This window comes from Nomia melanderi, chromosome 2, assembly GCF_051020985.1.
Source record: "Nomia melanderi isolate GNS246 chromosome 2, iyNomMela1, whole genome shotgun sequence".
Lineage (NCBI taxonomy): Eukaryota > Metazoa > Arthropoda > Insecta > Hymenoptera > Halictidae > Nomia > Nomia melanderi.
In genome coordinates, this window is record NC_135000.1 from 10,228,904 (window position 1) to 10,250,812 (window position 21,909).

Sequence of the window (21,909 nt, forward strand, 5' to 3'; positions counted from 1 at the left end):
GGGTTTTTTATGGGGGTTCCTGGGGTTTTTTATGAGGGTCCGAGAAAAGAAATAAACAGTAAACTATATCAATCACTTGGCAAAAGTTTTATTGATTTACAACATTAATAATAAAATGATCGCATACTCGAAAAACGATATTTAATAGGCACGTCATAAGATATACAGAAAATCAGGAGATATTAAGATTTTGTACATTCGCTTGTAATGATTATCATACAATATTACATAATACATATTATTACATATACATGTATAAGTGTCAAAAATAAGTAGCTGGAGATATAATCATTTTATGAAATTAAAAACTGGTATTACTACGAGACCATTTATTACCTTTCTTAGAATAGAAACTGTATAACTGGCATCTAAAATACAAAATTTGGCACAATTTGCAAGTACAAGAATAATATAAACTATGTTAAAAGTCTAATGTGTTCAGTCAATTTAAATGCTACTTAGTTTTTCATTGTGTTGTACAAATTGAACTCTGCATAGTATACATTGATACATAGATACATACAAAAGATTGGATTATAAGGAAACTTATTAGAAATCTTCTTTAAAATAATTGTTACATGGTCTTGGTATACATTAATATACATACAATATCTATTATAATAGTTAAGCATTACCAGACAGTACTGCTTTGATGTACTAATTTTAGTACATGCTGTTAATTTTCTAGTTTAATATAAACATATGTCAATTTGAGTTTACCAACTCCTTCAGCAATATTTTTGATTTCATAAGCATTCACAATTCACAGGACTAATTATTTTTCTAATTCAGGTACTTATCATAATTACTTGTCTAGTATATTTACATTTTCTATAATGTCTTTTTCTTTTAGTATATACACAAATTGGTATTTCTCTGGAAAGAATACTCGTCGATTAAACCAAACTATCGAAGGTAACTTCTGATCACAGCAATGAAATATAATCTTTTGATTGAAACATTTAAATTAGGTTTTTACCTTGGAGATCCTAATTTTTAGAATTATTTTAAAAAATTGCAACATCAAAGAAAGGATTCTCATAAATCTTCAATCTGAGATTTTAATAATGCAGGCAAAGATGATACACCTGCCGCTACATAAATGTCCGGAGAACCCGATGCGGGGAAAACATGACACAGTATAGCGTAATAATGAAATCCTGCCGCTATTGCAACAAAAACATGCCAAATAGCATGAGCGCATGGTATCCGACCATCAGATTTAAAAAATATCAGTCCAAGGACGTACATAAGTCCTCCCAGTTTCAGCTCAGTGATGTTATAATAATTGTACTACAAAAATTAAATAAAAGTTTTTAATAATTTACGTTCCCATTGTTTTTGAAATACCTTTCATTGTACTTACAACATTAATGACTGCAATGCTGGGGCCAATTCCTATAATTAAGTAAAAAATTGTTTCTAACATTTTGTATCGTTCGTGGAAGATCTGTTGATAAGCTATGCCTATTACTGCCATAACCCAAATGGCATAACGCATAGTAAACAGTAATTCATCATGCGGGAAATGATCCACATTCAACCAAGGAAAATAACTGGCAGCGATAAAAATGTAAATCATTGCACGGTCACAACGATGTAACGCATCTTTGAGTTGCCTACAATATAATTTAATGTAAAATTTTACTTTAATTCATAAATTAACAACATTGCATAAAATGTTCAAGTACCTGTTGTAATTGCAGTAATGCACGCTATGAAAAAACGTTGATATGGCAAAAACAAGTATTAAAGATGTGCCATAAACATAAGCCGATACTAATTGAGTCCATGTCACTGATCTATGAATAAGTTTCAAACATCCTATAACAGATGGAACAATCCAAATTCCATGAGTAGCCACATTTGCTATGTGCTCTATGGTGGTAGGGGTATATGCTTCGCTTGTACATGTTCTAGGGTTCATCCATTTTATTCTGTAAAAATATATGATCATTATTGTAAAGAACATTTCCAATATTTCTTTTTGTTCAGTATTCATTCCTGAAATCAATACTTCAAAAGACCTGTACAAAACAAACAATGAAAACTATTAAAAGTTACATTAACTAACAGAAAAATGTTTAAAAATGAACTACAAGACACATTGACCGCAATGCCCAGTTTGTTCACTCGTTGAATATAGCATTTTCTACATTAGGACAATATCATTCTCTTGAGAGTATAACATTCAAGTGAAAGTGATACTATCGCAAAATCCAATTCAAAGATTTTCAACGAGTAACATTTAATTTACAAGCACATTTGTTAGAACCAGAGGTATCTGATACATATTTCTGTTACTTGATTAGGAAAACTAAAATTAATGGGAGAGCGATTTATTTAATCTCTCTCCCAGTTCTATTTATGTACATATCTGTGTATCATGTTTAAAACTAAAATATACATACATATACATAAAAATTTACAGGAATTTTTATATGCACATGCGTACAATACCTACTTGTCAATTTACATTCGTTGATAACATTCCACAAGTTCCAAAATAGTGTAAAGATTCAAGTGTTCACTGTCCATACAACGATGTTCCATGGTTAATATTATGTGATGAGATTATTCATTTTCTCCAGTTACAAGTATAACATCAATGCATTCCATTTAAATATACCCAATCAAAATACCAAACACATGCAAAGTTTTAATTCTACTAATAAATAAGACAAAATTGAAAAATACATATGCAAGAGATTCGCATAAATAAAATGAAAATGTGAATGAAAAATAGATACTATAGTAATGCGTAGACTGAAGTTAATTGCGTAAAGAAGTATTTCCAATAGGTATACAGCTTGTAAATTGGATGAGGGAGTTAACTTTTAAGGTTTCATACTGTATACAAAAGTATATATAAAAATATAAAATTGTCATTATATCTTACTCTTTAATGCGTTGAACTTGCAAGAGCTTTTTTATTGCCGCAAGAAGTTGATGAAAACTAGACGTATCCATGTTGATTTTTTTTTTTTCAGATCAACAAATCTGTCTATACGACGAGATGTCAACGTCACCCAGTTTAAAACATTAAAATAAAATAATCATTAATAGAACAATTATCGTGTAGGTGATTCTTTACATCGGGACGTGCATAGGTGAATAATATACGAAGAAAGTGTTAAACGAAGAACAACATTTCCTTGTGTTTTATTTTTATTTAAATAATTTACCCGATCACTATTAATACTCGCGTTACGGTGGCCGCGGAACTACTGACGAAACTTCGGACTCGAGAGTATCGAGTCACATCACCGCAAGGCCAACGAAACCGCGAACTATAAATATAATCAATCCAATATATAGTTTCCGCTAAAACTTATTATGAAAAGTAAACAATCTTTTACATCTAAATTTAATGTTACCACGGGTCACAATATAATTGCATCGTAATTCTCAAGTTTCCGGTAACCGTACGTATAATTATTCGAATAACAATAATAATAATCCCCTAACCTACGGAAAATATTTATACGTTCGTTTTTATTATAATCGTTCATAAAATATTATTACGTTCGAATAAATATACTTACTAATTAATATATACATAAATACGTATGGTTAAAACAATGGAGTATTTTAAATAAGAAATATCTCTATATATATATATATCTTATATCTACAATATAAATTTGAAATAACAATATGGAGGAAATATAGAAACTTCGAATTCAGTTGTCAAGACGACAGAATATCGGGAACGGGCTTTTGTGTTTGTACGTTTCAAGTTTCATCGTTCCCCCGGTTCAGCTGCTACTGTCAGCTGTTCGATATATGAAATAATGGTAGTATACAGTCCAGAGGACTCTCAGTATGGTATAGAGCAGCATATAGTAAGTATCAGTACCTAACTTGTGGGCATCGTTCGACATCTGTTCCCAAATATTGTATAAGCGTGCGCGTGCGTATATTTGTATTTGCGTACGTGCAAGAACGAACTGAGTGACAAAGGAAGGCAATAAAAGCAAAGTAAAAAAAACAGATATACACCGAAGGGAATCCAGAGGAAAGTGTAGAAAGTGTTCGTACGCGCACCAACCGTGCGATTTATGCAAAATCTTGCGCGTAACGTGGATGTATTGACGCAAGGATTCAAATACAGTATATCAGGACTAATGAACCTCGCAAATCAAACTACTGATCCTCAAAGTGGTGTTTTCTTTGTTAACTTCAATCAGGATTGCACGTAAGTTGTCGCGCCCTCGGCTACTAGACAATCGGGGACGTCGTCCTTTGTTCCCTAACCTCGTTCTCCTTATGTTCAACGAATTTCTTCGTTCTGATCCAAGATTGTACGCGGGCTGCTATTTACATAAGCTTATTTTCATCGTCCAGTCGAGCATAGTTTTATTTCGCTTCTATGCTGCACATACTGACGTATACGTTTCGCATGTAAAGCGTTTTTATTACCTGACCACTCGTTTCACCAAGAAATTGCGTTTCAACGATGCTGTTTCAGCAATTGTATCGTACGACCAAATGTTTTTCTATACGTAAAAAAATATTTGGTAATTCATTGCATTATCTGTTACTGTTGATATAATTTCACTACTTTTTACCTACTGTTAACCTTGTAAATCACTTTGGAACAAAGAATTATTGTTTCCTTGCAACGGATATTGCATTAATCGTGCGGGTCATTACCTCTCGAGTAATCCCGCAAGATTAATATTGTTAATATGTTTCTTGTAATTGCCGATATACCTGTGGTTTCAATGGCATTATAACTATGTTAATGGAGGTATAAATAGATGTATAAAATTCAAATAAAATTCATTGCAGATCTTTGGCTGTAGGATCAAAAGCAGGCTATAAACTTTTTTCTTTGAATTCTGTCGACCATCTGGAAAAGATATATGAAAATGGTAATGGTTTTTGTTGATTTTCGAGAGCGAATGTGAGATTTGAAAATATATTTTAAGAAATAATAATTCAATTTGCTTGTAATGTTTCGCATAATAGATACAGAGGACATATGTATTATTGAACGGCTATTTAGCAGTAGTCTTGTGGCAATGGTTAGTTTGTCATCACCTCGCAAACTCAAAGTTTGCCACTTTAGAAAAGGAACTGAAATTTGCTACTATAGTTACTCAAATACCATTTTGGCTGTGAAACTCAATAGACTAGTAAGTGCTTTTTATATCATGGTAATAAAATTATGTATATTAACATACAACAAAAGGTACAAATTATCAGAATTTTTTTCATTAAAATTTTTAACAATAACTTCAGTGATATTTTAGGAATGTACAAATTGCTTGTTTATAAGATACTTGTTCATTTTAGGAGAAGGAAAAGTTATTTATATTTTTGTGTAATTTTTTGCTTTATGTATATCCTAAAATGTATGAGAAATAGATGTGTAAAATTACAGAGTGATACATTCTCTGAAGGTAAAAAGATCACTTAATGCAATTCACAGAAATAGTGAATACAAATCTGTACTCTACGAATATAATTTGATTAATCTGTGTAAAGAAACTGTATAAATTAAGAATGTGTATTTGCAGAGATTAGTAGTATGTCTGGAAGAGTCATTATATATTCATAATATAAGGGATATGAAGGTGCTTCATACAATCCGAGATACCCCACCTAATTTAGCAGGTCTGTGTACACTATCAATAAATAGTGATAATTGTTATTTAGCCTATCCAGGCTCAAACACAATTGGAGAGGTTCAAATATTTGACGCAATTAATCTAGTAAGTGTTGATAAAAGTTTTGATTACCCTCTGCATACTGAAGTGTACATTTTTTTTTCTTTTAGCAAGCTAAAACTATGATTCCTGCACATGACAGTCCATTGGCAGCACTCGCGTTCTGTCCTAATGGTACCAAAGTAGCTACAGCGTCTGAAAAGGGTACTGTGATTAGGGTTTTCCATGTAAGTGTAATTAATCGTCTGGTGTCGGTTATTCGTTCAACTTTTAAGTTTAGACGCATTGCTGAAGGTTCTTTGTATCTCCGAAGGTTCACGATGGCACAAAACTCTTTGAATTTCGTCGTGGGGTTAAAAGATGCGTGTCTATAAGCAGTCTTGCTTTTAGCATGGATTCTATGTTTCTTTGTTGCTCGAGTAACACGGAAACGGTGCACATTTTCAAGTTGGAAGTACCAAAGGAAGCGTATGTATTTTTTCTTGTTTTAACAGAGTTAGATGTCACATTGAAATTTGTAATTTTCATTATAGATTAAGACAGACTACAGAAGAGTCGCAAACTTGGATGGGGTATCTAACAAAAGCTGTATCAGCATCAGCTAATTATTTACCTTCGCAAGTCACGGATGTTTTTAATCAAGGTCGTGCCTTTGCAAGTGTTCATTTGCCATTTCAAGGGTTGAAGAATGTATGTGCCATCACGGAGTAAGTATAATTTAATTTAGTTCGCGTGTTCGCGTTTGCATATGATATAACAAAAATGTTTGTGTTATCGTGCAGAGTACACGAAGTACTTAGGTTGTTGGTGGCTAGCGCAGATGGATATTTGTATGTTTATAATTTGGATACAACAGAAGGTGGAGATTGTACACTTCTGAAACAACATAGGTTTGTAATTTTATCAAATATTCTGAAAAAATAGACGGTTTTCCAATCGATGTTTAACGTGTAATTCGTTGTTTGCATCATATCATTGAATATTTTCTGTTTCCCTAACAGTTGTGACTTACTCGTGGTGCAATTGCATTACTAGATTTCTAAATAACATGCATATTTTCCTTTAAAAGATCAAACATGTAGTAAAATCGATAAAAATTTTATAGATTAGATGGCAAACGTGATGAAGTAGATTGTGCTAGCGTGTCTACAGCAGGATCAGGATCGGGAGAAACTCCTGCGGCAACTACTGCACGAATAGTACAAAATGCAGGTATGACTATATCTTGAAATATTTTTATGTATAAAGTATAATGTAGGTTTTTTTCAAACTAAGCGAGTTGACGATAAAGATATATTATTCGCAGACAGTAACATATTAAGGCTTATGTTGATATGAAATGTTTGCATATACTTAAATTACATCTCTTGAAACTAACGTTTTACATGTTAATAGTTTTCTGATGAAAAAGGTACAGAAATGATTGACTTCTGTTTTATATTGAAGCGTTGATACATCAGTTAGTTTTCGTATTTCCTGTGCAAAAAAAGAAAAGAAAATGAAAAAGAAAGCAAATATAAACACACACACACAAATTATTTTGGTATAAATCAGTGAGTAACTGAATGAGCGAGCGAGTGAGAGTTAGGAATTTGTGCTGAGAAAATGCACAAATTGGTAATACATCGTAACTAATATATAAATATAGCAATGCTTTGTCGATGCATATATGCATTTTCTGTAAATAATGTATTTGAACTCAGTTATGTTAAAAGTAATAACATACATTTGTACTGTTTAAGGCATTGTAAATTTACAAAACGAAATGAATGTTACATTTCATTTTAAGAAAAAAATCAATTTCTGGAGATTGTGGTACTTCCTCTCATACACAATTTTTGTATTTTTAATTATATACAAACGTTGAATGTAGCATTAATTTTATACATCACATACAACAAGTGTTATATAGTACTTTAAATTAATTTATATCATCTTGTACACGTAGATATGAATATAAATGGATACTGAGTAAAATGATAAATGGTTTTTTTTTCTTACACTGTGAATATAATGGAGAATCACATTTTTTGGAACGTAATACCTATCATAATTTCTTTACATAACATAGATATAATCAAGTGAGATAAATAATTAAATAGATATAATTATCAGTGACTATAAAGAATGACAAATTACTCGTTCATCAGTTTCATTCAACTCGCAATAGAAATTCTAGTGAAGACTATTTTGCAGATTGAATTTTATTTTGACAAATTTATACGAACCGTAATGAGCTCATGAAATGTATGTACATGTCATTCAGTTACTTGTAAAAATACTCTATTGATAGATGCTGCTTCTAACGGTTGCATTCAAACGAGATTTCCATTGAATTTCAATATTAATAGTACGTAATAAGTATTACTCGTTTCTAGTTTCTTGGTTGTCCTGTAATTTCTATCAATTAGAGCCTATTATGGATAGAATAAAATGAACATGACTCGTCAAATTCTTTGTGCAGGTAATTACTGATTCAACGTGTAAACGCGCGCGTGCTTGTCTGTGTATGTGTGTGTGTGTGCAAGTGTTAAGCGTAAATCTAAGCCGGTCATGTTTTTCATTATGCATTTGATATCTTCTTTCTTTTTTTTCTACTTGCTTCTAATCCCTTACAATTAAATAGGCAATTTCTTCAGGGGGCTAAACAGAGCCCCTCTCAAAAAAAAACAATTGACCTTACTTGATGTAATTTTTTTCTTTTTATCGTCCATTGAAGCCTGCGTAAATAGCGACACGGATGTGTTACGCGGACGTTCGTCAGACTCCAAATCAGGTACTGGTATATCCGTTTTTTTGCCTCTCGTTTATTTCTTGCACATCTTCAAGTCACGATCCCTCACTATATAGTTTCTCTCTTCTTTTTCTTTTTTTTTTCTTTAATTCCCTTTAATTTACTTATTAATATTTCCTTTCTTTCTCGATACACACTCGAGTAAACAAATAATACAGGTAGTTACACTCAGGAAATTCTTACACAGGTTGGGTGACATATTTCTTCTCCACACAATGGTCTTACACGCTTTCACAAGTATACACTATATATATAGAAAATGATAGAGACGTAACTTTTTTAAAGACCTACTTAATACATATGCACACATGCATGTGAGCACCAAGAAGCAATAATATCTTTAACACGTTGAAAATCGAAGATATCTCCACTCGAGCTTTCACAGTCTCTAGACTTTACAATTGAGATTAACGAGGAATTTTTCTTGAATGTCTAAACATCATTAGGACACGTACCGTCCGTTCCAGCTAACCTGGCACTCCCGTCCGATTGGTCAGACTTGAAGGTGCACGCCTCGCCCGCACGGCTCGGCGTCTGATTCGCCGAGGCGGTGACGCGCGTCACTCGTGGATCCTCCTCTGGACTCGCAATTGGATGTCTTGGTGTCGCGGAGAGGGGATGGGCGGGCCTACCGAGCGACTGTCTCCGCCCCTACGACGTCGCGAGTGCCAGGTTCGCTGCAACGAACGATACATGTATGCGCGCGTGTACGTGTACGTGATACGTGTGCGTGGGTGTGTGTATGGAACTGTAAGAGTAACAATTTTGAACGTATCAGTGGAAAAGAAGGACGTGGAAGCCTGTTTTATTGAACGAACATGCCTCTGTTTCATGAAACGCAAGGTAACATGTCTCGCAGATGAATGTCAATTAATAAAACAAGGTGTACTGTGTAACATTTAGGCTTAAACTACTTACTTACTTACTTAGGCTGTATGATATATATCATTTGCTTCTCTTTTAATGTTATTTTAAGGTAATTTGTTGTAATTTTTTTTCTTTTTATCGTCCATCGAAGCCTGCATAAATAGCTACGCGGATGTGTTACGCGGACGTTCGTCAGACTCCAAGTCAGGTACTGGTATATCTTCTTTTCTGTCTCTTGTTTATTTTCTCGCATATACGCTCCATTCATAGCCTCTCATTCAAGTCTTTATTTTTCTTTTTTTTTCTCTCTTTCTTTTTCTCTTGATCCGATTAATTAGCGTTCGTTTCGACGCACGTGCGTGTATCGTGTACAATATAGAAAAGGAAATGAGAACAGATATGTAACGTAGACACGGTAACATTCAGCGACTCTCGAGGAAATGCTTGACGTACGCACACATGCATGTGAGCACTGAACATAAGATTCTTAACATGACGAAACCGAAGATCATTCAGCTTTCACGCATACCACATACATCATTTTCTCCCCTCCCTCGTTTCAATCTCAAAGTATGATTCTTTTCTCTCTCTCTATCTCTCTCTCTCTCTCTCACTCTCCTTCATTGAGATTATACTTTTCTTCTGTTCGATTTACATTAATGTTACATAAAAAGAGAAACACATGATGCACTGTAGAACATTCGTCGGTCGAATTGCCTCAGGCTCGAAGCGATATCGGGAAAAGGAAAGATTGATCGAGTCGTGGACTCGAGATGATCAAAATTAAAACAGTGCCGACCGTTCTCAACGTTCACGCTGTTCCCATCGAAGGTGTCGAGACAGCTCTCGAGTTTTCAACTTAAAATTAGTCTCCGAGTTCAGTCGTGTACGAATTGACTTTTCGACGTTTCCGATGACAATTGTAAAATCGACCATGGGAAATGCAGGAAATTCAATCGAGGGAAAACGATTGAACGGAGAAAATTTTAAGCTAAAATTTCTGAAAGGTCTGTTTGGACAGATTCGGTGGAAACAGTGAAATAGAAATAGAACGAGGATTCATCTTGGGCCACCTTGTATCAGAGTAACTAGAAAAGCATTCATTATTCAATTGTTGCTTCGTTCATTCGTCTTGTTCTCTAACCGTGCGCCGCATTGATAGAGCCACGGTGCAGAATATTCGAAAGAAACAAATCTCTCGAATTTGATTCGAGTCAATCACATTTTATATTCATACTTGGATGTATTAAGAGATGATGTAAATATGCAGAGTACAATAATGATGATCACATAATTGCACGGTATACAACGAATATCGGACAATCGAGCAAAGACTGAAACAGAGAATATTCGAAAGAACAAAAACTGTCTGCTTATTTACAAGTTGCCTTTATCGGCAAGAAACGAATCCGCAGTGTTCACGCGTTGTTCATCATCAGTCTCGCCTCGGTGAGCGCGTTCATTCAGATTGCATTATTAACCCTTTGCACTCGGAAGTATTTCGTTAGAAATATTTCAGCATTTTCCGATGAGAAAACACGATATTTTGTGAAACTAATATAGCTATTTTATTTGAATATCTTTTAAATTCATGAGTTATACAAGGTGTGATATTAAATATTAAATTTTACAGTATCACTGAGAGTCACCCTTCGAGTGCAAAGGGTTAACATTTTGCCCTTCAGATGGAATATAATATTAGAAACATTCGATTCGCGAAACGGTGAATTCGATTAGCAAAACGACGAATCCCGAGCGGCAAAGTTCTATGCATTTCTCGGTGAACGTGCCTCCGCTTGCAAAACTAAAGGCAAAACGGAAGAACACGGTTCTCTTTAAACTTAAGAAAACTAATCGCCAATTTGCTATATGACTGTACTTGACGCACATAAAAATGGATTTATAGATTCAGAGAAGTATCACGAGATGATTGTAGCGACCGAGAGTCCGTCAAGATATTCCGGTCCGTTTCGTTTGAAAGATGATGCGGAATTTCCACCTGTTACGCAAAGGACGGATTGAATGTAATTATTCCAGCATGTCGAGAATGAAACGAGGGGTCGTCGGGACTCGAGGAGGAGGAGGAGGAGGAGGAAAAAAAGGACCCTGTGCACACCTGGTAAACGTTCTCGTGGCCGAGATTCGCTCGTAATTACATACAGCGAGAGAGGAGCGGAGAGATTCTAGTGCTCGCCGCGAATCTTTGTAACAAGGTAGAAGAAAGTTTAACGCAAGCGTAGAAATTAATCGATGTCGTGCAATTAATCCCGCGAATTAACGTATAGAAAAGCTCTCGACGAACCGGCGGCGAGGTGAAATTTCGAATTGTGCTGTTTCTCGCCGTCGACGTGTACCGGAAGGACGATCCGGGCTCTAACCGATCTAACATTCTCAAACGTTCGTTATATCGTCTGTCGAATGTAACGTGTACATTCGCGAGTAAATCAAAGCTGCTGTAAACTGCTAATAACATTGGATATATATATATATATATATATATATATATATATATATATATATATATAAATAATACGAGCCGTTTATTTCGAAGGTGGCTTAAGTCATTTTTCAAGGAAATCGAGTTCATCCTTACGATAGGTATAATTCTGCATAATCTTTTTGTACTTTAACCCTTTGCACTCGAAAGTTCACTAGAAATATTCAACATTCTCCTATAAAATACAGATGTTTTTTAAAACTAATTATTAAGAAAACATATGTAAATTAAGAAGGAAAGTTATTTTATTTGAATATTCTATATATTGATGCATTATACAAAGCTTATAATTTTGCAAATCAAATCAAGTGACTGAGGGTCACTTCTCGAGTGCAAAGGGTTAATAGTTGAATCTTTTTTAACTGGACTTGAGTTACTTTCAAAATAAACTGTTCATATATATAATAACGATTACATTATATTATATTAGGTATTTAATATAATATAATATAATTATATATATATATATAATATAATTATAATATAATTATATATATATATATATATATATATATATATATATATATATATATATGCGTGTGCGGTGCGCGCGCGCGCGCGCGCGCGTGTGTGTGTGTGTGTGTATAACATGAATGCTTAACAATAAGACGTTACGTGTCAATACTTTGATTCGTTTTTACCGTACGCTAATAGAACTAACGATTAACACGACGCATCGAACGTTGAACGAGAAAGGAATAAAAGAGACAAAGCAATCGTAAGATGCATAGTTTTCCCTTGCTGTGTTTCCGGTTTCTTCTTTTTCTTGTGCTCTGAGAGTAACGTTTGTATTGTATAATTGAATCGCTCGGAAGCCAATGCGGCGAAGTCCGGAGAGAAATCTTTAGTAACTGAAAATAGTATTATTTATTCCATTGGAATCGACAGGAATCGGGAAGCTATCGAGGAATCGACTGAACCGCATTAGCTTCTGAGCGTTGTTAACCCATTGCAGTCGAAAGTTTCCCACTAGACGTGTTCAACGTTCTCACATGAGATACAGATGACATTCTTTGAAACTAAGTAACGAGAAACACAAGCATAAATTAACGAGAAAGCTATTTTCCTTCGATATTTTGCAATATCGATGCATCACGCGAAATCTGTCATACGTAAAGTTTCCTTATAAATTAAGTGGCGAGGGTCATCTCTCGAGTGCAAAGGGTTATCGTGTTTCGAGAGTCGACTAACATTCTCCGAGTGTTCGTAACGAAAACGACAAAGGGCAGACAGAGAAGAGGACGAGGAAGGGGAAGAAGAAAAAGGGAGAGCGTTCTTTGAACTCGATAGCTGAGGTTGCGAGCTTAGAACCGACTGTTTCTTCTTCGCGAGAAGGGACCGAGTACCGTCCGTTGCAGTTAACTTGGCACTCTCGTCCGATTGGTCAGATCCAAAAGCGCACGCCTCACCCGCACAGTTCGCTATCCGATTCGCTGAGGCGCGGCGCGGAGGCGTCGAGGAACTCGCGATTGGATGCCTCGGAGCCGCAGAGAGGGGATGGGCGGACCGATCGAGCGACTGGCTCCGCCCCTATCGTGCCACGAGTGTCAGGTTCGCAGCAACAGACGGTACACGTAGAACAGAATGAACACACGAATGAACCAATTTGTACACGTGAGCACGGTTCAGCGAAACGGAGAAAATGGAAAATATATCTGGTATTACATATCGATATTTTATAAGATGCAATAACTATGTCGATTAAACGATATGCCGCAGGAAATCGTATCCCTGTTTCTGTTGGTAATCATTTTTATTCGTGATATATATATATTAATATATATCATATATAAAGTGTTCGCTTTTACATTCTCTCTGCTATTGTATAATGTAACGATCGACTATATTTTCTATCCGAGACTCTTCGACTGTCTTTTCCTTTTCTCTTTTTGTTTCTTTTTATTTTTCGCTTTTCTCTGTAAAAAGTTTGCTTTGTCGCCGAGGAACTTACCATATTTGTACAACTTGCCGATATATGTGTGTGTGTGTGTGTGCGTGCGTGCGTGTGCGTGTGCGTGCGTGTGCGTGTGTGTGTGTGTGTGTGTGTGTGTGTGTGTGTGTGTGTGTGTGTGTGTGTGTGTGACGCTAGAACTGCGAGTCAAAAGTAACCCGTTCGAAAATTTCACGGAAAATTATAGAATTACGTCTACGCATGAATTAGTTTAATTGCTTTAACCGACGGTTCTGGTGTTAAGCTGATTTGTACAGAATTATCCGTTTAACTCGGGCAAGCGTCGCTATTATCGGGGCTATACTCGAGACTTCTCATTCGATTTACTAATTAAACGAATCACAAGATTTACATTCGCTCGTATCATTCGACGATCTTGGATTATTAAATAATTAACCCTTTGCCCTCGAGGGGCTTACAGTCGCCACCTGATTCGACGCAGCAAACTTATAAAATGTTCAATTCAATATTAAACCTTGTGTACCGTATCAACACATAAAACAAAGTAAAATAGTTCTGTCTCTTAATTTCTATAAGATAATCAATTGTGTTGGTTGCGAAAAATATCGTTAATACTCAGAAAGTAATGAATATTTTTAATGAAAAATATTGTCGAGTGCAAAGGGTCAATAGAATCATTGAAATATCAAATTTACACGATGAAATGTTATCGTTTCTGGAAACGAGTGTCTTGTACACCTGATTAAGCACACCTCGAAACGTGGTCGCCAGGTGAATATTGGAAAAAAACCGTTCGCGAAGTTTGTCCCAGATAACGGGCCGCTTGTTTCTGAAGCACAGAGCTCGGACTGGTCCGAGGAAGTCTCGGGTCCGATGGCCTCGCCGCACATGAATTAATAAATATGCCGTATCGCGGTGCTTCGGTTGCTCGTTAATTTAAAGTTAAACGTGTAATCGTGCGATAAAGAGTGTTCCCTTGCATACGTATCTTTGTATTATTTATTTTCGCATGCATGACAAGTGCCAATCGACTTGGAAGCGTATCACAACTTTTGCGTGCTCTCCTCGCAATCAGACACAGCGTGTAAAGTCATCAGGGAGGATTTTATAAATTGAACAGATCCCGTGCTCTACACTCAGTTTTATTATACTTGTATTTATGTGTTTCTATTCTGTTCTAAATTACCATTTCATCTGTCTGTTTATACATATATTTTCAATGACTCACTCACTCACTCACTCTCTCTCTCTCTCTCTCTCTTTCTCTCTATCTATTTAGAATTATATATATATATATATATATATATATATATATATTCTTTCGCAAATTTTATTTCTTGTCTGCATTCTTTTTAACGATACAACAATACGAGTTTCAATCTTTTAATTCTAAACGTGAAATCAAATCGACGAGTTTGCATTGATCGGTAAGAAATGTTTGTTCCGATACTTGTTGTAACACCTGAGAAATAGAATTTCGACGTCTTCAAGAATGCAGGCGAACTCGTGTGTGTTTTGTCTGTAACAAATGGAAGCGTATGATTTTTCTTTCTTTCCTTTCAAGTTCTATCTCTCCAATTAGTTGGTACGCGAAGTTAATCAGGAATTATTCGAACGATACATTCGTGATTAACTTCCATTGATTTTGTATTGAACAACATGGCGAAATAATTCTCTTGTTTTATTTTCATTTTGTACTATAGTAGTAGCGAATAATGTGTTTATATGCGTTGAAATGTTTAAGCGATCGATGTACCGCGTAATCATATTTCCTTCTTTTTTTTCATGAATGTACATAATGATTATGGTGTATAAAATAAAAGATAAGAAACCTCCGTTTTCTTTCGATTTCCGAGGAATATTGAATTTCGTCGAAAACATTGTGCACCGAGTATACTAATAAATATATATATATATAAATATAAATATATATATATATATATTTTTAGTAATCGTTTCACACGACCACACGATGATTTGTATAATAAAGATTATTTTGTGATAATAATATTCGTGTTTGTACGACCACTTGTGTGTGTTTCATCGGGGATTAGATTTCATTGGGAACGCAATTGCAAGTAAGTAACGCGCAAACAGGGGAGGAAAATGAGAGATGCTTTGTGTAAGAAGTTCTCGTTGAACGATTTCTCATTTCAACTGGAAACATACGAAGTAACGTTGTATCTGACGAATGCTAGAGATGCCATTTGTTCCATTTCACTTTTTCTGTTCCACACTATTGTAAATACCTTTCTTAGATGATTATTTATAAAAGTGTTTCTAGTATAAACTAAAAGAACTTGGATTTTTACAATTAATGATATTGTATTCCGCTACTCTTAGTCGAATCTGTAAATAACTATATAAATAAATCCGTAACAGTTGAATTTTATTAATGGTTCGTTTTATCAATGGTCAATGGCGCTTTACCGTTTATAATTTCGCGATGAACGATAATGTTCGATCTGAAATTATTAAACAATAATGCCAGGAATATATATATATATATATATGTACATGTATATGTATGATAGAAATTGTGTTAATTACCTTCCGAAATGCTCGGTTTCTGTGAGATTCTGAGCGACACACTTTATTCTAAAATGAAAGGTTTCAAAAGATTCTTTGGTAATTTGTAAGTAATTTTACTACTACAAGCAGACTGAAAATTCACCAATACACATCACCAGTTCCAACAATTTCACTGACATTGCATAAACTCTCACATTACTGTAATCTCAGAGTGTGAACAATAAAATGTAATTATAGAATTCAGAGACAACGTAACAAAAGGGTCTATCTCTATGTTTACATTTATGACGTTATTAATATATGCGATCTAAGATGTCACGCTTAACTTAAGTAAACATGAAAATGGAAAGAAAGAAGAAAAAGAAAAGAAAAAAAGAAGCACGCAAACGATTCGAAATTCGTATGATTCTATGCAGCATTATATATAAAGAAAATGAAGTATTTTATTAGGGCAGTTTGTATACGCAACCGTGAGCCGATTGTGTATACAAATAAATTACAACTGTGCTTTCACTGAGAGACTTATTATTCAACTTCCAAATCCTGTACGTATCCTTCCGTTACACTTGAAATATAAACATATAAATGACAATGGAATGTGTTTAAACATTATTCTTGAAAATGTGTTTAAATAATTTTAATATTATAAAATGCATCGTGTTTGTTATATTTCATTCTTTCAGTTTTCGTATCAGATACAGCTTAAATTGAAAATTCTTTTTTGATCTTACCTTATTGAAAATTCTGCCCCAATTGCGTTATATAAAAAAGAATTGCATGCACATTCATAGAATATTTAATTCTAATATAGAAATTCGTATTCTCACAGTTTTTGAATTTCTTAAAATTAGTTCTCTGAAAAATTTCTGTTCGTAAACACAAAGTGTTTTATAGAAAACAGAAACAGGCCCTTTTGTCGTATGCTCACTGTAATGAGGTATAAAGACACGAAGACTTAGCTATAAAGATCATCGTCACCATCGTCTTGGAAGGTTTGATCACCTTGCGTTGTATCTTGAGTACCGCTTGTACCGCCTTGCGGAAATCTGAAAGAGACACACACACACAAACGTGTCAATATAAATATTGTTAATTTACTTAATAGAATTTAGCGAATCAATGTAGACGTTTCTCACCTAAAATTAGTTCCAAATCCACGCGACTGTTGAAGCGTTTGTGCAAACATTTCATATTTACGAATATCATTGTCGGACACCGAACGTCGAGCGAACCTCATCGCTTCCTCAAAATGAGCTCTGGTTATTTCTGGCACGGGATCGTCTTCGTCCATCTGTAATGATCAATCAATTAGTAATCAGTCGTACTTTCTTATCGCATCTCATTGTTCTATACACTGCCTCGAAAAACTATATACTTACATCCATAGATGCAGATGGATTATTGGCACGTTCCTTTTCTCTTCGAAGTTCAGTTTCGATGCTTTGCCTTATAGCGAGCTTACACGCGCGTTGACAAATTTCTGTTATATCGGCACCCGAGAAACCGTGCGTTACTTTAGCTATATAGCTTAGATCTACATCCTGTAATGTAATTAATCAATGCAACTGATACTCTATTATCAAATCGCATCTATTTGTTAATCGATCATTTTATATCCGTTACCTTAGCTACAGGCGATTTTCGCAGATTGGCTTTGAAAATTGCTTCGCGTGATTTCTCATCTGGCAGTGGTATATAGATCAACTGGTCTAATCTACCAGGTCGTAAAATAGCAGGATCGATGATATCAGGCCGATTAGTAGCTCCTATGATGAAGACGTTTTTCTTTGCTCCCATTCCATCCATTTCGGTTAGAATTTGATTTATAACACGATCCGCTGCTCCTCCGGCATCTCCTACCGTGCCACCGCGAGATTTTGCGATAGAATCGAGTTCATCGAAGAATAATACGCAAGGAGCTGCTGATCTTGCCTAGAGAATTTCATGAGTTAACACTTCAAAGTCCCATAAACTTGTTTTCAAATTACTTACCTTATCGAAAACATCCCGGACGTTGGCTTCAGATTCACCGAACCACATGGTTAGCAATTCTGGACCCTTTACAGAAATAAAATTCGCTTGACATTCATTGGCTATCGCTTTAGCCAACAATGTTTTACCACAACCTGGAGGCCCATAGAATAATACACCTCGCGACGGTTGCATACCAAACTTCAAGAATTTCTCAGGATGTTCAACTGGATACTGCATAGTATAAAATGAAATTATTATTTAATAATTATTTACTTTAACGTACGATTACCGAACGAATCATTTAATAGACTTCTTCTTACCTGTACCAATTCCTGTAATTCCATTTTAACATTTTGTAAACCGCCAATGTCCTCCCATGTAACAGTTGGAACTTCCACGATGGTTTCTCGCAAAGCACTTGGACTGCTCTTAGTCATTGCATACTAAATTATAGACATAACAAGTGGTACAAACGTTAATCGCTATGTACGGAGATTAATGCTTCTCATTTCGTGATGTTTAACAGATACACTTACCTTGAAGTTATCCATAGTAACAGCAAGAGAAGATAAAACTTCAGCATCTACGTGATCATCTTCTAGATCAATGAGATCCATTTTCTCACGAATTTGTTGTAACGCTGCTTCAGAACATAATGAAGCTAAATCAGCTCCAACGTGACCATGAGTTTCCGATGCGATCTAAAAGGAATTATTAAGTTACAGGACAATATTCAAATTACCAGTTTAATAGTTTTATCAATTATGTAAACCTCTTCTAATTCAACGTCATCGGCAAGCTTCATATTTTTAGTATGAATTCTTAAAATTTCTAAGCGACCAGTCGCATCAGGTATACCAATATCAATTTCTTTGTCAAAACGTCCGAAACGACGTAATGCTCCATCGATACTGTTAGGGCGATTAGTAGCAGCCATAACGATAACATGAGAACTCTGTTTCATACCGTCCATCAAGGTAAGCAGTTGAGATACAATACGTCTTTCTACCTCTCCGTGTGTCTAAAAAAAAATATGTATATACGTGTATAGTAAAAGTTATGTACTTAATTTGAAATTTAATAAAGTTTCGTCATCAAACCTTTTCTCTTTTTGGAGCAATAGCATCAAGTTCATCTATGAAAATTATAGCTGGTGAATTCTTCTCAGCTTCTTCAAAAGCTTTTCTTAAATTACTCTCGGATTCTCCAGCAAGTTTACTCATGATTTCAGGACCTATGAATACAGAGTATAATAAACTTTCGAATCAAGATATTATTTTTAACATTAACTTACCATTGATAAGGAAAAAGAAGGCGCCTGTTTCATTTGCCACAGCACGAGCGATAAGAGTTTTTCCTGTACCAGGTGGGCCATATAAAAGAATACCACGTGGTGGTTTGACACCAATAGCTTTGAATAAAGATGGATGTCGCAAAGGTAATTCTACCATTTCCTTAATCTGAGCTAACTGTTTGCGAACCCCACCAATGTCATCATAACCCACTGCATTTAATGCTTCTTCCTCCTCCTATAAAATATAAGATGTTATAATATTATGAAAATCTGTAGATAAAACCTTCATTGATTCTTACAGAATATTGTTTCACTAACCTCTCTCTTAATGGGATCACCTTCACAATGAATCACTGTATCTGGTGCAACGATACAGAATGGCCCAGGATCTGTTTCTACAACTTTAAATTCTACTGCACGCATACCACCGCGTACAATGAAATTGTCATCTTTATGAATAGGACGATATGCTTCCAGAAAGTATGGCTTTAAATATACTTCAAACAAATTTCTACAACAAATGAAAGTTACTTCATTAAATTTGTCTACTGAAGTAAATGCAGCATCTCTACTTTAGAAAAACCAATTGAAATTCAAACTTCAAAATGTTCCTGACATTATATAAAATCTGCTACATTAAAGGCTACTGATTTTTACCCTGTAAGACCAATCATGGTATCATCCAATGGCAGCACATGAATACGTTTCCCATATTTAACTTCTGGACATGCTTGTACAGAAACAACGTCACTTAAACGTACTCTTAAGTTATTTCTGATAACACGATTCATACGAATTTTTTCATCTGGACAGTTATCATCAGAAAGTACAATGCATACTGTTTCTTTACGTCGTTTGCCTTTCAGCAATACCGTATCTCCTCTAAATAGTTGTAATTCATCCATTTTTGCTTGAGATAAAGCCACAACAGAATTATCATCTGCGATAGCCTCATCAACCAATAATCTGTTAGGCTTATCCTTCTTTCGAAGAATTGCCGTCGCCAAATCCTCTCCGCTATAAATATAAAACATTCAGTTTAATGTACCTTACAAAGAATAGTATATATTATTACTCCATTGTCAAAAATTCGTTTAATATTTTTGATAGAAAAATAAATACCTTTCCATAACAAAGGTTTAAATTGATGGAAATATCTATTGTAATCTTAAAATTAATATTCCTATACATTCTTTGTGTTTAATCATACTTCTTACAGCACAAATCAATATTTATTATACAAAGTATTCGGATCCTTTATATATATATATGTATATATATATGTATGTACAATAAAATTATTTTTACATGCTATTTTTAGAATATTTTCAAATGATCAAACTGGCCTTTAGTTAAATCCTAATTATTCTACAAGTATGATGTTCATTTTGGTCTTATTAATGTAAAGTACTCAATAATATACAACAGTATGTTTATTGAGTCTATAAATAACAAAACTGAATTCTAACGATGAAAGATTCCTATAATTAATCTTTCGTGAATAATTGGACAATTATAACCCACAGTTCTGTCTCATTAATATAATAAAACGTAAATATTTTATTCAGTATCAATTGTATTAAAGATTTAGGCTAATAAATATATATATATATATTTTATATTCGTTCGAATTCGTTAGAAAGTTAACGATTATCATAATTCAAAGGATGAAATGTTAAAATCTTTGGAAAATTCCCTTGTCATGACTAACGTTTTGTACGGCCATGATCAGTCGGTTCGCAAAAATGATAAGCAAGATCTTTGTCATTATGGTCTACAGGTATGATAAGTATTTGTCTACTAGGATAAATCGAGTTATACAGCATAAAATTCTATTGGCGGTACGTATTTTTTGGAAGAATCTATCAAAGGACGCGTTGCGTCGACATGATGACATCGTAAAATTGGAAGCCAGCATGGATGCATTTTATTTGCATACTTCATCTTCGCGCTTTCGGGTAGTAGAATGAAAATTGTTACAGCTATTATCAAGCTTAGTATTTTATTAGATATTTTCGCTCACCTTTTCTGCTCACTCATTCTTTATCTGACTTGAATGCAAAAAGTGTACACGCAATGATCACAACTCAATATCGCACCACGTATGTACGAGTCAACGACACTTACAGTCGATCCAATGAACATCCCTCATTTAAACTTTCATGCCTTGCATTGGACTCCGCTGTTGCTGAATCAGAAACTTCGGGCGAATTTACAACAGAATCAACAATTTTAGCTTTACATTGTTATTTAGATTTTAATTAAGAAGTTTATTATCGAATTGAAATTTAGTCGAGATCTTTTGAAATTTAAGCAAACGTTTCGAAACTAATTTCACGAATATAAAATGAATATCAATGTATG

The 21,909-nt window shown here is 34.6% G+C and overlaps 3 protein-coding genes across 15 annotated transcripts; 1 reads left to right on the plus strand and 2 right to left on the minus strand.

The window, feature by feature from the left end:
- Positions 1-72: 72 nt before the first annotated feature.
- Positions 73-3,602, minus strand: LOC116432986 (monocyte to macrophage differentiation factor 2). Of its 6 annotated transcripts, none has more exons than XR_012998089.1 (5): positions 2,900-3,602; positions 1,692-1,937; positions 1,367-1,619; positions 980-1,293; positions 73-876 (listed from the first exon to the last, which is right to left on the minus strand). XR_012998089.1 is itself a non-coding variant. In XM_076365071.1 (5 exons), exons 3-5 carry the CDS (start codon positions 1,925-1,927, stop codon positions 1,039-1,041), a joined length of 744 nt encoding a protein of 247 aa, XP_076221186.1. In that variant the 5' UTR covers positions 1,928-1,937; positions 2,465-2,530; positions 2,900-3,602; the 3' UTR covers positions 73-1,038. The 6 variants fall into 6 exon arrangements, 5 of the variants coding, with proteins under 5 accessions (XP_076221186.1, XP_076221185.1, XP_076221184.1 ...); XM_076365071.1 differs by adding an exon at positions 2,465-2,530 and having other exon boundaries at positions 73-1,293; XM_076365070.1 differs by adding an exon at positions 2,465-2,665 and having other exon boundaries at positions 73-1,293.
- A 210-nt stretch (positions 3,603-3,812) lies between these two features.
- Atg18a (Autophagy-related 18a) lies at positions 3,813-11,428 on the plus strand. Of its 6 annotated transcripts, none has more exons than XM_031990534.2 (12): positions 4,053-4,198; positions 4,795-4,877; positions 4,975-5,141; positions 5,526-5,720; positions 5,786-5,902; positions 5,989-6,143; positions 6,209-6,382; positions 6,458-6,565; positions 6,781-6,887; positions 8,395-8,451; positions 9,488-9,544; positions 11,243-11,428. In XM_031990534.2, exons 1-12 carry the CDS (start codon positions 4,062-4,064, stop codon positions 11,356-11,358), a joined length of 1,473 nt encoding a protein of 490 aa, XP_031846394.1. In that variant the 5' UTR covers positions 4,053-4,061; the 3' UTR covers positions 11,359-11,428. The 6 variants fall into 6 exon arrangements, with proteins under 6 accessions (XP_031846396.1, XP_031846395.1, XP_031846397.1 ...); XM_031990539.2 differs by lacking the exon at positions 4,053-4,198 and adding an exon at positions 4,259-4,520; XM_031990536.2 differs by lacking the exon at positions 9,488-9,544 and having other exon boundaries at positions 3,813-4,198.
- Positions 8,519-21,739, minus strand: TER94 (transitional endoplasmic reticulum ATPase TER94). Of its 3 annotated transcripts, none has more exons than XM_031990545.2 (14): positions 21,569-21,739; positions 20,203-20,562; positions 19,864-20,056; positions 19,546-19,780; positions 19,352-19,485; positions 19,024-19,272; positions 18,788-18,952; positions 18,572-18,694; positions 18,270-18,482; positions 17,901-18,209; positions 17,657-17,818; positions 17,414-17,568; positions 9,396-17,323; positions 8,519-9,146 (listed from the first exon to the last, which is right to left on the minus strand). In XM_031990545.2, the coding sequence occupies exons 1-13, from the start codon at positions 21,583-21,585 to the stop codon at positions 17,233-17,235; spliced, it is 2,406 nt and encodes an 801-aa protein (XP_031846405.1). In that variant the 5' UTR covers positions 21,586-21,739; the 3' UTR covers positions 8,519-9,146; positions 9,396-17,232. The 3 variants fall into 3 exon arrangements, with proteins under 3 accessions (XP_031846405.1, XP_076221162.1, XP_076221160.1); XM_076365047.1 differs by having other exon boundaries at positions 9,392-17,323; XM_076365045.1 differs by having other exon boundaries at positions 9,388-17,323.
- Between the last annotated feature and the right edge of the window lie 170 nt (positions 21,740-21,909).